This window comes from Heptranchias perlo, unplaced genomic scaffold (genome assembly GCF_035084215.1).
Source record: "Heptranchias perlo isolate sHepPer1 unplaced genomic scaffold, sHepPer1.hap1 HAP1_SCAFFOLD_180, whole genome shotgun sequence".
NCBI lineage: Eukaryota > Metazoa > Chordata > Chondrichthyes > Hexanchiformes > Hexanchidae > Heptranchias > Heptranchias perlo.
In genome coordinates this window covers 407,143-421,680 of record NW_027139077.1, presented here as the reverse complement: position 1 = coordinate 421,680, position 14,538 = coordinate 407,143, and the positions used below count along the sequence as shown (strand labels likewise).

The 14,538-nt window shown below is 52.5% G+C and overlaps 1 protein-coding gene across 4 annotated transcripts in view; it reads left to right on the top strand.

Annotated features, from left to right (window-relative positions):
- The first annotated feature begins 5,694 nt into the window (after positions 1 to 5,694).
- Positions 5,695 to 14,538, top strand: part of LOC137309790 (netrin-G1-like) — a 53,572-nt gene continuing 44,728 nt past the window's right edge. For all 4 annotated transcript variants that reach the window (XM_067977820.1, XM_067977819.1, XM_067977818.1 and 1 more), the window contains exon 1: positions 5,695 to 6,268. In XM_067977820.1, the coding sequence (XP_067833921.1) occupies positions 6,026 to 6,268 (243 nt within the window). In that variant the 5' untranslated portion in view covers positions 5,695 to 6,025. The remainder of the gene's footprint in view (positions 6,269 to 14,538) is intronic.

Below are 14,538 nucleotides of genomic sequence, written 5' to 3'. Positions count from 1 at the left end.
CCTCAGGTGGGACCATTGGTCAGAGTAACTCGGCGGGCTTTAGGACCGCGGGGAAGCCTCAGGTGGGACTATCGGGCAGAGTAACTCGGCGGGCTTTAGGACCGCGGGGAAGCCTCAGGTGGGTTGATGTTTCCAGTCTGTGTCTGCTCCTGGATTGAGATTTTATTTCTCTCTCTGTGAATCTCTCCGGGACCGGTCCGGTCTCTCTCCCCCCATCTATTCCCCCCTCTCTCCCCATCTATTCCCCCTCTCTCCCCATCTATTCCCCCCTCTCTCCATCTATTCCCCCTCTCTCCCCATCTATTCCCCCCTCTCTCCCCATCTATTCCCCCCTCTCTCCCCATCTATTCCCCCCTCTCTCCCCATCTATTCCCCCCTCTCCCCATCTATTCCCCCCTCTCTCCCCATCTATTCCCCCCTCTCCCCCCATCTATTCCCCCCTCTCTCCCCATCTATTCCCCCCTCTCTCCCCATCTATTCCCCCCTCTCCCCCCATCTATTCCCCCCTCTCTCCCCATCTATTCCCCCCTCTCTCCCCATCTATTCCCCTCTCTCTCCCCATCTATTCCCCCCTCTCTCCCCATCTATTCCCCCCTCTCTCCCCATCTATTCCCCCCCTCTCCCCATCTATTCCCCTCTCTCTCCCCATCTATTCCCCCTCTCCCCATCTATTCCCCCCTCTCCCCATCTATTCCCCTCTCTCCCCATCTATTCCCCCCTCTCTCCCCATCTATTCCTCCCTCCCTCTCTCCCTCCCTCTCCCCCTCTCCTTGTGATGGTCTAATTGCCGATCCCATCTCTCAGTCTCACAATCCGCCAACACCCAACACATGTCCCCATCACACCCATCAAACGGGACTCGGATTCTCCCCCTCCACCCGCTCTCTGCAGACGGGTCGATCCCAGGACCGAGTCGATCATTTTATTTCGGGATTTATTTCCTGTCAGCAAATCCCGCGGCCGCAAAATCAACTTTAATCCGGTTTCTCTGCTAAAGTCATCGGACCCGATTGAAGAGGCTCCGTCCTGAGGAATGTGGAGCTCGGTCCCTGATCGGAGGGCGCTGATCTCGGCCAGTGTAAGTGAGACTCTGGACATGTCCCCCCGGTAGGAGGGTCTGTGTACATTGTATAGGAGGGTCTGTGTACATTGTATAGGGGGGTCTGTGTACATTGTATAGGGGGGTCTGTGTACATTGTATAGGGGGGTCTGTGTACATTGTATAGGGGGGTCTGTGTACATTGTATAGGAGGGTCTGTGTACATTGTATAGGGGGGTCTGTGTACATTGTATAGGGGGTCTGTGTACATTGTATAGGGGGGTCTGTGTACATTGTATAGGGGGGGTCTGTGTACATTGTATAGGGGGGTCTGTGTACATTGTATAGGAGGGTCTGTGTACATTGTATAGGGGGGTCTGTGTACATTGTATAGGGGGGTCTGTGTACATTGTATAGGAGGGTCTGTGTACATTGTATAGGAGGGTCTGTGTACATTGTATAGGGGGTCTGTCTACATTGTATCGGGGGGTCTGTGTACATTGTATAGGAGGGTCTGTGTACATTGTATAGGGGGGTCTGTGTACATTGTATAGGGGGGTCTGTGTACATTGTATAGGGGGTCTGTGTACATTGTATAGGGGGGTCTGTGTACATTGTATAGGGGGGTCTGTGTACATTGTATAGGGGGGTCTGTGTACATTGTATAGGGGGGTCTGTGTACATTGTATAGGAGGGTCTGCGTACATTGTATAGGGGGGTCTGTGTACATTGTATAGGAGGGTCTGTGTACATTGTACAGGGGGGTCTGTGTACATTGTGTAGGAGGGTCTGTGTACATTGTATAGGAGGGTCTGTGTACATTGTATAGGAGGGTCTGTGTACATTGTATAGGTGGTCTGTGTACATTGTATAGGAGAGTCTGTGTGCATTGTATAGGAGGGTCTGTGTACATTGTATAGGAGGGTCTGTGTACATTGTATAGGGAGGTCTGTGTACATTGTATAGGGCTCTGTGTACAGTGTATAGGGCTCTGTGTACAGTGTATAGGGCTCTGTGTACAGTGTATAGGGCTCTGTACAGTGCATAGGGCTCTGTGTGCAGTGTACAGGCTCTGTGTGCAGTGTATAGGGCTCTGTGTACGGTGTACAGGCTCTGTGTGCAGTGTACAGGCTCTGTGTACAGTGTACAGGCTCTGTGTACAGTGTATAGGGCTCTGTGTACGGTGTACAGGCTCTGTGTACGGTGTACAGGCTCTGTGTACGGTGTCTTGGGCTCTGTGCGCGGTGTACGGGCTCTGTGCGCGGTGTACGGGCTCTGTGCGCGGTGTACGGGCTCTGTGCGCGGTGTGCGGGCTCTGTGCGCGGTGTACGGGCTCTGTGCACGGTGTACAGTGCTCTGTGCGCGGTGTGCGGGCTCTGTGCGCGGTGTGCGGGCTCTGTGCGCGGTGTGCGGGCTCTGTGCGCGGTGTACGGGCTCTGTGCGCGGTGTACGGGCTCTGTGCGCGGTGTACGGGCTCTGTGCACGGTCCAGGGTGGGATATGCTGCTTCCTGCAATCTGACAATCTCCAACACCCACAAACTCTGATTCCCATTTCCCCCGGGCTGGAACAGGGCCCCCTGCCGGTCTGGCCCAGTCTCACACCCTGGACCACCCCCAGTTTTGGGGACAATTTCCTTTCACTGAGCGTCTCCCCCAACTCACTCCTTCCCACATTGTCTGACTTTATAAACGATTCGAGATGCAGAAGGAGCTTTCTTTATTTAATGGTTAATAAAGAAATAATCCTGAACACACAAACAATGGGATTGGATGAGCCTTAAATCAGCGTTGATGAAATGAGTTTTTGATGAGCGGCCGGTGCTGAACTTGTCCTGTTTCCCCCCGCCGTGTGTTTAATGCTCCTGTCTGGGATCAGATTCACTTCTCACAACATTTCATTTCATTTCTAAATCACAGCAGAGTTTCCAGAGCGAGGGCATCAAACCAGCCCACATCCCCGAACCAGCCACTGGGCAAGATTCACACTCCCCTCAGCTCTGAGCTGCCAATAAATTCAACCCCAACTCGCCTGTTATCGAGGTGTAATTATTCCTATTGATCTGCAGCTTGTGAAGATAATGTGATCACTGAAACAAATCTCTCCTAAACTAGGCCCAATATATCAAAACCTCATCAAACTCTAGTGATGTCCGACTGTGAGACCCTCCAGCCCTCCCACCCTCCGAGATCTCCGCGTTCCTCCAACTCTGGCCTCTTGTCCATCCCCCACTCCCTTCACCCCTCCATTGGCGGCCGTGCCTTCAGCTGCCCAGACCCTAAGCTCTGGAATTCCCTCCCTAAACCTCTCTGCCTCTCCCCCTCTCTCTCCCCCTCTCTCTCCTCCTTAAAACCAACCTCTTTGACCAAGCTTTTGGTCACCTGTCCTAATATCTCCTTATGTGGCTCGGTGTCAAATTTTATTTGATAATCGCTCCTGTGAAGTTCCTTGGGATGTTTTACTACGTTAAAGGCGCTATATAAATGCAAGTTGTTGTTGGGGTGACATAAGAACATAACACAAGAAATAGGAGCAGGAAGAGGCCATTCGGCCCCTCGAGCCTGCTCCGCCATTCAGTCAGATCTTCGACCTCAACTCCACTTTCCCGCCCAATCCCCATATCCCTTGATTCCCTCAGTGTCCAAAAATCGATCGATCTCAGTCTTGAATATTCTCAACGACTGAGCATCCACAGCCCTCTGGGGTAGAGAATTCTAAAGATTCACAAACCCTACGAGCAGGTGATGTGACGTAGGAGCCAGAAGATGAGTGTGGATTGTGAGGATCGAGCTGAAGGGGAACAGCATTCCGGGGGAGGAAGGGTGACGCTCGGAGACTATTTCTGCTCACGGTGTAGCAGCTTATAAAAGGCCGTAGTATTTATTATAGAAAATGGGTTATAAATATCCCAGTTACAAGTCTGTATATCAGTCAGAGTCCAGAGTAACACATTGTGTCATAAAATGGTCCGCGGGAGGGACATCAAACCCAGAGTTTGTGAGTTTTTATAGGGGCCACTTTTAAAAAGAGAATGAGAATAATTTCACTTTTCCCGTGTGAGGAGCTGCTGAGATTGAGGTGAGATGATGGAGGGAGGAGAATATTTTTGCTTTTGCATCTCCTTCTCACCTCTCCTGAAGGTGCTGACTCAAGTCCCACTCCAGAGACTCGAGCACTTAATCCAGGCCGACACTCCCGGTGCAGTACTGAGGGAGTGCTGGACTGTCGGAGGGTCAGTCCTGAGGGAGTGGTGCATTGTCGGAGGGTCAGTACTGAGGGAGTGCTGCACTGTCGGAGGGTCAGCACTGAGGGAGTGCTGCACAGTTGGAGGGTCAGCACTGAGGGAGTGCTGCACAGTTGGAGGGTCAGTACTGAGGGAGTGCTGCACTGTTGGAGGTGCCGTTTTTCGGATGAGATGTTAAACCGAGACCCCGTCTGCCCTCTCAGGTTGATATCGATGATTCCATGGCACTATTTTTAAGAAGAGCATGGGAATTCTTCCCGGTGTCCTGGCCAATATTTATCCCTCAACCAACATTGTGAAAAAACAGATTATCTGGTCATTTATCTCATTACTGTTTGTGGGATCTTGCTCTGCGCAAATTGGCTGCCGCGTTTCCTACATTACAGCAGTGACTACACTTCAATAAAGTATTTCATTGGCTGTAAACAATTTGGGACGTCCTGAGGATGTGAAAGTCCCAAAGCTGCTCAAACAAAGTCCTCCACAGAGAGAGCCAATAGAAAGTGTTTGAGTGGGAACCTCGATTCCTTGTCATTGAATTGAAGGGCTGGAGACTCTCACATTTTAAAATTAAACAAAGCTGTTTCACTTTAATCCTCACTCCAGCCAATAGGTGACCCGGCTCCGTCACACTCACTGGTTCTCAGTGTCTGCAGTTATTGGTTTATATTAAAACTAATAAAAGGCGGTAACGATTGATTCTGGGCAGTGTGGTCCTGATGATCAGGGATCCAGAGTCTAGATCTGGTGTTGTCTGAAAGGATCTTTTGATTGTCTGTAATTTCTGAATGTTGCAGTAAATCAGTGCGTTTATAATCAGATAATGAATAATATCCTTAATCCCTCAAACTCCAGTGTGTTCTATTTAATCAGTGAGCTTTTCAATAGAGGCCGAGATTTAACGGGAAAATCCCATCACAAGATTTATTTTTATCTCGATCAGAATCCTGGGAGTTGAGTTGAAATCTTCATCTCATCGAAATCGAGATAAAGTCTCAAATCCAGGCACTCGGATTGGATTAGTCAGAGTGCGGGGATTGGCTGTTAATGGGCAGTGTGAGTCTGAGGATTGGGCTCGAAGGTCAGGAGCAGAACCTGGTCCAAAATCCATTGATTTTATTTCTCTCCCAACAGGGAGCTGATGTCAGAAGGAGGAGATGATCAATGGGAGAGAGAGTCTTGTCAGGACACAGTCATCTCATTGGGTCCCAGTACTGACTGATCAGTGAATAAGGACAACTGTCTGACACAGAGAACAGCTGGGGGGAAAACAGCTGGAATTCAAACACCTGGAACATCTGCAAACACAGCCGGGGAAAACAGCTGGAACCATAACACCTGCACATCTGCAAACACTGTTGTGGAAAAACAGCTGGAATCCTAACACCTGACACATTCGCAAACACAGCTGAGAAAAACAGCTGGAACCCCAACATCTGGAATATCTGCAAACACCGCTGGGGAAAAACATCTGGAATCAGTGTCCAGTCAAAGTCGGATCGTCACAGAACGTTCACACCAGACCTCAGAGTGGAGACCCCCCTGAATCACCCCCAGACGGACCGAGATCACCCCCTCTCTGAGCGAGGGTCCAGTTGGAGCGGAGACCCCCCTGAATCACCCCCAGACAGTCCGAGATCACCCCCTCTCTGAGCGAGGGTCCATTCGGAGCGGAGACCCCCCTGAATCACCCCCAGACAGACTGAGATCACCCCCTCTCTGAGCGAGGGTCCATTCGGAACGATGCGTCTGTCCGGTTTGTTGCCCCTTCAGGCCCTTTGGACAGCCCTGTCTGTCTCCACACAGCACTTCCCGTCCTGGGGTCACTACGACCTGTGTAAGACTCAGATTCACTGGGACCAGGGGAGGAGTTGGGATTACATGGCCTGCCAGCCCGAGGCGGAGCTGGTCAGCAGGTTCCTGAGGGTGAGGTTGGATCCCCCCAACAGTACGTGTGGAGAGACCCCGGAGATGTACTGCACGCTGGTGAGTAGAAGCCTTTCACACCCAGTCTCTGTTGTGTGTCACGCTGGGAATGGACGGTCACTGAATGGCCTTTATCAAAGTGAGTCATTACATAGAATTACAGAGAATGTACAGCACAGAAACAGGCCATTCGGCCCAACTGGTCTATACTGGTGTTTATGCTCCACACGAGCCTCCTCCCTCCCTCCTTCATCTCACCCTATCAGCATATCCTTCTATTCCTTTCTCCCTCCTGTGTTTATCCAGCTTCCCCTTAAATCCATCTGCACTATTCACCTCAACCTCTCCTTGTGGGAGTGAGTTCCACATTCTCACCACTCTCTGGGTGAAGAAGTTTCTCCTGAATTCCCTATTGGATTTATTAGTGACGATCTTATATTTATGGCCCTGAGCAGGTGAATATGTCCAATTGTGTCTCTGAACACTGTCCAATATCTCCAGTGGGGGAATATGTCCAATTATATTTCTGGACACCACTGATTTATTATAATGTTCTGTCTCTCTGGGGCTGCTGGGAGACTTGTCATTTTCTGAAGATCCAATTTAGCCCAAAAGGCAACAGACTCGATCCCGATTGGCTTTGCTGTAATCTCCCCGAGTCTGACAATCTGATCTGATTGGGTTTCCGTACGATGTAAACTGTCCTGTAATGAAGTCATTGAGATGTAAATTCAGGGCTGTTTCTAAATATTAATTATCCTCTCGTTGAGTTAATCATCTCCTCAGGACAACTGGTTCCTTCATCATTGTTAGAGGGAAAACTCCTGAATTAATAATCCGTCATATGTTTCACCAATAATTAAAACTGTGTAATTTATTGCAGAACATGTAGTTTATCAGAGGGAATTATTCTCCAGGTCAATTAGTAATCTGTTCCAACAATAATACGACTCTTTGAGGTAAATCTTACACCAGTCCCATATTCCACTGTAGGAGCTGTGTGTGAAACACTGTCCGGGCCCAGTGAGACCGGACCGGGTGTCACTGTGTGTGAAACACTGCCCGGACCCAGTGAGACCGGACCGGGTGTCACTGTGTGTGAAACACTGTCCGGGCCCAGTGAGACCGGACCGGGTGTCACTGTGTGTGAAACAGTGTCCGGACCCAGTGAGACCGGACCGGGTGTCACTGTGTGTGAAACACTGCCCGGGCCCAGTGAGACCGGACCGGGTGTCACTGTGTGTGAAACACTGCCCGGACCCAGTGAGACCGGACCGGGTGTCACTGTGTGTGAAACACTGCCCGGGCCCAGTGAGACCGGACCGGGTGTCACTGTGTGTGAAACACTGCCCGGACCCAGTGAGACCGGACCGGGTGTCACTGTGTGTGAAACACTGTCCGGACCCAGTGAGACCGGACCGGGTGTCACTGTGTGTGAAACACTGCCCGGGCCCAGTGAGACCGGACCGGGTGTCACTGTGTGTGAAACACTGCCCGGACCCAGTGAGACCGGACCGGGTGTCACTGTGTGTGAAACACTGTCCGGACCCAGTGAGACCGGACCGGGTGTCACTGTGTGTGAAACACTGCCCGGACCCAGTGAGACCGGACCGGGTGTCACTGTGTGTGAAACACTGCCCGGACCCAGTGAGACCGGGCCGGGTGTCACTGTGTGTGAAACACTGTCCGGGCCCAGTGAGACCGGACCGCGTGTCTCTGTGTGTGAAACACTGCCCGGACCCAGTGAGACCGGACTGGGTGTCACTGTGTGTGAAACACTGCCCGGACCCAGTGAGACCGGACCGGGTGTCACTGTGTGTGAAACACTGTCCGGGCCCAGTGAGACCGGACCGGGTGTCACTGTGTGTGAAACACTGCCCGGACCCAGTGAGACCGGACCGGGTGTCACTGTGTGTGAAACACTGCCCGGGCCCAGTGAGACCGGACCGGGTGTCACTGTGTGTGAAACACTGCCCGGGCCCAGTGAGACCGGACCGGGTGTCACTGTGTGTGAAACACTGCCCGGGCCCAGTGAGACCGGACCGGGTGTCACTGTGTGTGAAACACTGTCCGGGCCCAGTGAGACCGGACCGGGTGTCACTGTGTGTGAAACACTGTCCGGGCCCAGTGAGACCGGACCGGGTGTCACTGTGTGTGAAACACTGTCCGGGCCCAGTGAGACCGGACCGGGTGTCACTGTGTGTGAAACACTGTCCGGACCCAGTGAGACCGGACCGGGTGTCACTGTGTGTGAAACACTGCCCGGACCCAGTGAGACCGGACCGGGTGTCACTGTGTGTGAAACACTGCCCGGGCCCAGTGAGACCGGACCGGGTGTCACTGTGTGTGAAACACTGCCCGGACCCAGTGAGACCGGACCGGGTGTCACTGTGTGTGAAACACTGCCCGGACCCAGTGAGACCGGACCGGGTGTCACTGTGTGTGAAACACTGTCCGGACCCAGTGAGACCGGACCGGGTGTCACTGTGTGTGAAACACTGTCCGGACCCAGTGAGACCGGACCGGGTGTCACTGTGTGTGAAACACTGCCCGGACCCAGTGAGACCGGACCGGGTGTCACTGTGTGTGAAACACTGTCCGGACCCAGTGAGACCGGACCGGGTGTCACTGTGTGTGAAACACTGTCCGGACCCAGTGAGACCGGACCGGGTGTCACTGTGTGTGAAACACTGTCCGGGCCCAGTGAGACCGGACCGGGTGTCACTGTGTGTGAAACACTGTCCGGGCCCAGTGAGACCGGACCGGGTGTCACTGTGTGTGAAACACTGTCCGGGCCCAGTGAGACCGGACCGGGTGTCACTGTGTGTGAAACACTGTCCGGACCCAGTGAGACCGGACCGGGTGTCACTGTGTGTGAAACACTGCCCGGACCCAGTGAGACCGGACCGGGTGTCACTGTGTGTGAAACACTGCCCGGACCCAGTGAGACCGGACCGGGTGTCACTGTGTGTGAAACACTGCCCGGACCCAGTGAGACCGGACCGGGTGTCACTGTGTGTGAAACACTGCCCGGGCCCAGTGAGACCGGACCGGGTGTCACTGTGTGTGAAACACTGCCCGGACCCAGTGAGACCGGACCGGGTGTCACTGTGTGTGAAACACTGTCCGGACCCAGTGAGACCGGACCGGGTGTCACTGTGTGTGAAACACTGCCCGGACCCAGTGAGACCGGACCGGGTGTCACTGTGTGTGAAACACTGTCCGGGCCCAGTGAGACCGGATCGGGTGTCACTGTGTGTGAAACACTGCCCGGACCCAGTGAGACCGGACCGGGTGTCACTGTGTGTGAAACACTGCCCGGACTCAGTGAGACCGGACCGGGTGTCACTGTGTGTGAAACACTGTCCGGGCCCAGTGAGACCGGACCGGGTGTCACTGTGTGTGAAACACTGTCCGGACCCAGTGAGACCGGACCGGGTGTCACTGTGTGTGAAACACTGTCCGGACCCAGTGAGACCGGACCGGGTGTCACTGTGTGTGAAACACTGCCCGGACCCAGTGAGACCGGACCGGGTGTCACTGTGTGTGAAACACTGCCCGGGCCCAGTGAGACCGGACCGGGTGTCACTGTGTGTGAAACACTGCCCGGGCCCAGTGAGACCGGACCGGGTGTCACTGTGTGTGAAACACTGCCCGGGCCCAGTGAGACCGGACCGGGTGTCACTGTGTGTGAAACACTGTCCGGACCCAGTGAGACCGGACCGGGTGTCACTGTGTGTGAAACACTGCCCGGACCCAGTGAGACCGGACCGGGTGTCACTGTGTGTGAAACACTGTCCGGACCCAGTGAGACCGGACCGGGTGTCACTGTGTGTGAAACACTGCCTGGACCCAGTGAGACCGGACCGGGTGTCACAGTGTGTGAAACACTGTCCGGGCCCAGTGAGACCGGACCGGGTGTCACTGTGTGTGAAACACTGCCCGGACCCAGTGAGACCGGACTGGGTGTCACTGTGTGAGATTCACACACCTCGGGTTGTCCCTCAGTGTTTTAAAGGTGACTCAGTGGGGAGCACTCTTCCCTCTCAATCAAAAGGTCATGGGTTCAAGTCCCATTCCAAATACTCAAGCACATCATCGAGGCTGACACTCCCAGTACTGAGGGAGTGCTGCACTGTCGGAGGGTCAGTACCGAGGGAGTGTCGGAGGGTCGGTACTGAGGGAGCGCCGCACTGTTGGAGGGTCGGTACTGAGGGAGCGCCGCACTTTCGGAGGGTCGGTACTGAGGGAGCACCGCACTGTCGGAGGGTCAGTCCTGAGGGAGTACTGCACTGTCGGAGGGTCAGTACTGAGGGAGCGCCGCACTGTCAGAGGGTCAGTACTGAGGGAGCGCTGCACTGTCGAAGGGTCAGTACTGAGGGAGCGCTGCACTGTCGAAGGCTCAGTACTGAGGGAGCGCCGCACTGTCAGAGGGTCAGTACTGAGGGAGCGCTGCACTGTCGAAGGGTCAGTACTGAGGGAGCGCTGCACTGTCGAAGGGTCAGTACTGAGGGAGCGCTGCACTGTCAGAGGGTCAGTACTGAGGGAGTGCTGCACTGTCGAAGGGTCAGTACTGAGGGAGCGCCGCACTGTCAGAGGGTCAGTACTGAGGGAGTGCTGCACTGTCGAAGGGTCAGTACTGAGGGAGCGCCGCACTGTCAGAGGGTCAGTACTGAGGGAGTGCTGCACTGTCGAAGGGTCAGTACTGAGGGAGCGCCGCACTGTCAGAGTGTCAGTACTGAGGGAGTGCTGCACTGTCGAAGGGTCAGTACTGAGGGAGCGCCGCACTGTCAGAGGGTCAGTACTGAGGGAGTTCTGCACTGTCGGAGGGTCAGTACTGAGGGAGTGCTGCACTGTCACAGGTGCCGTCTTTTGGATGAGACGTTAAACCGAGGTCCCATCTGCCCTCTCGGGTGGACGTGAACGATCCCAGAGTTACTATTTCGAGGAGGAGTGGGGGAGTTCTCCCCCGTGTCCTGGCCAATATTTATCCCTCAACCAACATCAAAAACAGATGATCTGGTCATTTATCTCATTACAACAGTGACTACAATTCAAAAAGTACCTCATTGGCTGTAAAGCGATTTGGGACGTCCTGAGGATGTGAAAGGTGCTATAGAAATGCAAGTTCATTCTTTCTTTCTTCACAGCCAATGAAGGACTTTTTTTGAAGTGTAGTCACTGTTGTAATGTAGGAAACGCGGCAGCCAATTTGCGCACAGCAAGATCCCACAAACAGCAATGTGATAAATGACCCGATAATCTGTTTTAATGATTGGTTGAGGATAAATATTAACTTCCTGCCGCCATATTGGGACCTTAGTTGGCCGGTTTACGCCTGAGAAACGGAGCCTTGTTGTTCGGCCGGTATCTCGTAGTTTGTATATTTTTTATTCTGTAACTGTGTTTTTTACTCGTGTCCTCGCTCCTTCTCTCCCAATCTGTTCCCTCTCCTGAACTTCTGTTCTCTGATTCTGTTCTCTGATTCAGTATTCAATGTGAGTGGGTGAGTGAGACGGAAAGACTGCAGGGTGAGAATGGATTCAGACTCTGGCTGTAGTGTTGGTGCAAAGACAGCAATTCCTGCACAGATGCTGCAGATTTTAAAATTCTCATCCTCGTGTTCAAATCCCTCCATGGCCTCTCCCCTCCCTATCTCTGTAACCTCGTCAACCCTACAACCCTCCGAGATCTCTGTAACCTCGTCAACCCTACAACCCTCCGAGATCTCTGTAACCTCCCCCAACCCGACAACACCCCGAGATCTCTGTAACCTCGTCAACCCTACAACCCTCCGAGATCTCTGTAACCTCGTCAACCCTACAACCCTCCGAGATCTCTGTAACCTCCCCCAAACCTACAACCCTCCGAGATCTCTGTAACCTCCCCCCAACCCTACAACCCTCCGAGATCTCTGTAACCTCCCCCAACCCTACAACCCTCCGAGATCTCTGTAACCTCCCCCAACCCTACAACCCTCCGAGATCTCTGTAACCTCCCCCAACCCTACAACCCTCCGAGATCTCTGTAACCTCCCCCAACCCTACAACCCTCCGAGATCTCTGTCACCTCCCCCAACCCTACAACCCTCCGAGATCTCTGTAACCTCCCCCAATCCTACAACCCTCCAAGATCTCTGTAACCTCCCCCAACCCTACAACTCTCCGAGATCTCTGCGCTCCTCCAATTCTGGCCTTTTGCCCATCCCCAATTTTCTTCACTCCCCCATTGGCGGCCGTGCCTTCAGCTGCCTGGGCCCTGAGCTCTGGAATTCCCTCCCTCGACCTCTCTGTCTCTCCACCTCTCTCTCCTCCTTTAAGACGCTCCTTAAAACTTACCTCTTTGACCAAGCTTTTGGTCGCCTGTCCTAATATCTCTTTCTGTGACTCGGTGTCAATTTTTGTTTGATAATCGCTCCTGTGAAGGGCTTTGGGAAGTTTTACTCCATTAAAGGCGCTATATAAATGCAGGTTGTTGTTGTGGTGATGTAATGTTTGGATCCAGTGGTGTCGAGGTTCTGTTACAGGACGAGGAATCAGAGAATGTAACTTCAAATCCCACCCGGACAGTTTGAGAATTTGAGTTCAGTTTTAAAAATCTGGAAATAAAAATCTGGTCTCAGTAAAAGTGACCATGAAACTGTCGGATTGTCGTGAAAACCCAACTGGTTCATTAATGTCCTTGAGGGAAGGAAACCTGCCGTCCTTACCCGGTCTGGGCCCATATGTGACTCCAGTCTGGGGGCCGAGAGGCCCTTTAATATCGGGGCCCAGGTTTTTAAATCTCTACATTTTTTTGATCTTTTCCTGTGAGCTGTAAAATCAGACTGAACAAAGAGCCAATGATGGACGTGTTTCTCTAAAGTGTGGGAGCTCAGGTTCGAGTTCAGATAATGGGCTATATTTATATAAAAGGCCGCGGTTTCACCCAGTCTGACTCACATTCTGGGCTCCACTTCCTGCAATGTCACTAATTTTACCAAAGTCTCTCGACAGCAGAATGAAGGGGTTACGATCAATATTTCAGCATCTCCAGGACATGATGTTCAATGTCAGCTGACCAACTGAATCCATGGCCTTGTTACTGATTATATCGCTCACCTTCTCTCCCCGGAAAGTCTGTTAATAATTGATGTAAAGTTGCTTCTCCAGAGAACAAAACATGGTTGAGGTTTGATTGAAATACTGAGGGGACAGTGTGAGGAGAGGGGAGGGGAGTATTGGTGAGTGAAGCAAACACTGTCGGGAACATCGGAACAGCAGGAGGCCATTCAGCCCCTCGAGCCTGTTCCGCCATTCAGTTGGATCATGGCTGATCTGTATCTTAACCCCATTCACCCTCCTTTGCTCCGTATCCCTCGATACCCAACAAAAATCTATCGATCTCAGTCTTGAAAGCTCCAGTTGACCCCCAGCATCGACAGCCTTTTGGGGGAGAGAGTTCCAGATTTCCACTCCCCTTTGTGTGAAGAAATGCTTCCTGACATCACCCCTGAACGGCCGAGCTCTAATTTTAAGATTATTCCCCCTTGTTCTGGACTCTCCCACCAGAGGAAATAGTTTCTCTCTATCTACCCTATCGATTCCCTTTATCATTTTAAACACCTCGATCAGATCTCCCTCAATCTTCTAAACTCGAGGGAATACAAGCCTGGTTTATGCAACCTGTCCTCATAATTTGACCCATTAAACCCCGAGTGTGCACTGTCCAGTGTGCCCGTGTTTCAGTCCGAGCAGTCCGTGCCCGCATGCAGCAAGACCTGGACAACATACAGGCTTGGGCTGATAAGTGGCAAGTAACATTCGTGCCAGACAAGTGCCAGGCAATGACCATCTCCAACAAGAGAGAGACTAACCACCTCCCCTTGACATTCAACGGCATTACCATCACCGAATCCCCCACCATCAACATCCTGGGGGTCACCATTGACAACAGATAATCTTTCCAACTGCCAGGCGGCCTTCGAGACACACGACAACGCAAAATCGTCGAGCAGAAATTGATAGCCAAGTTCCGCACCCATGAGGACGGCCTCAACCGGGATCTTGGGTTCATGTCACGCTACACGTAACCCCACCAGCAGGAAAAAAAGTTATCTGTTTTTCTTACAACGGGTTATTCTCTGTCTTTCTCTTCCTTTTGGATGTTTCTCTCTCTCTGTCTGTCTTTTGTTCTGGCCGTTTGTATATTTGGTGGTCCTGTAGGTAACATCTCTCTGTCTGAACGCTTTGATTGCCTTGACAACGGGCAGTTGGAAAGATTATCTGTAATCACCAGGTATTGTTCTCTGACTATAAATGCGGTAACCTTCCATGGAATCCCACACTCAC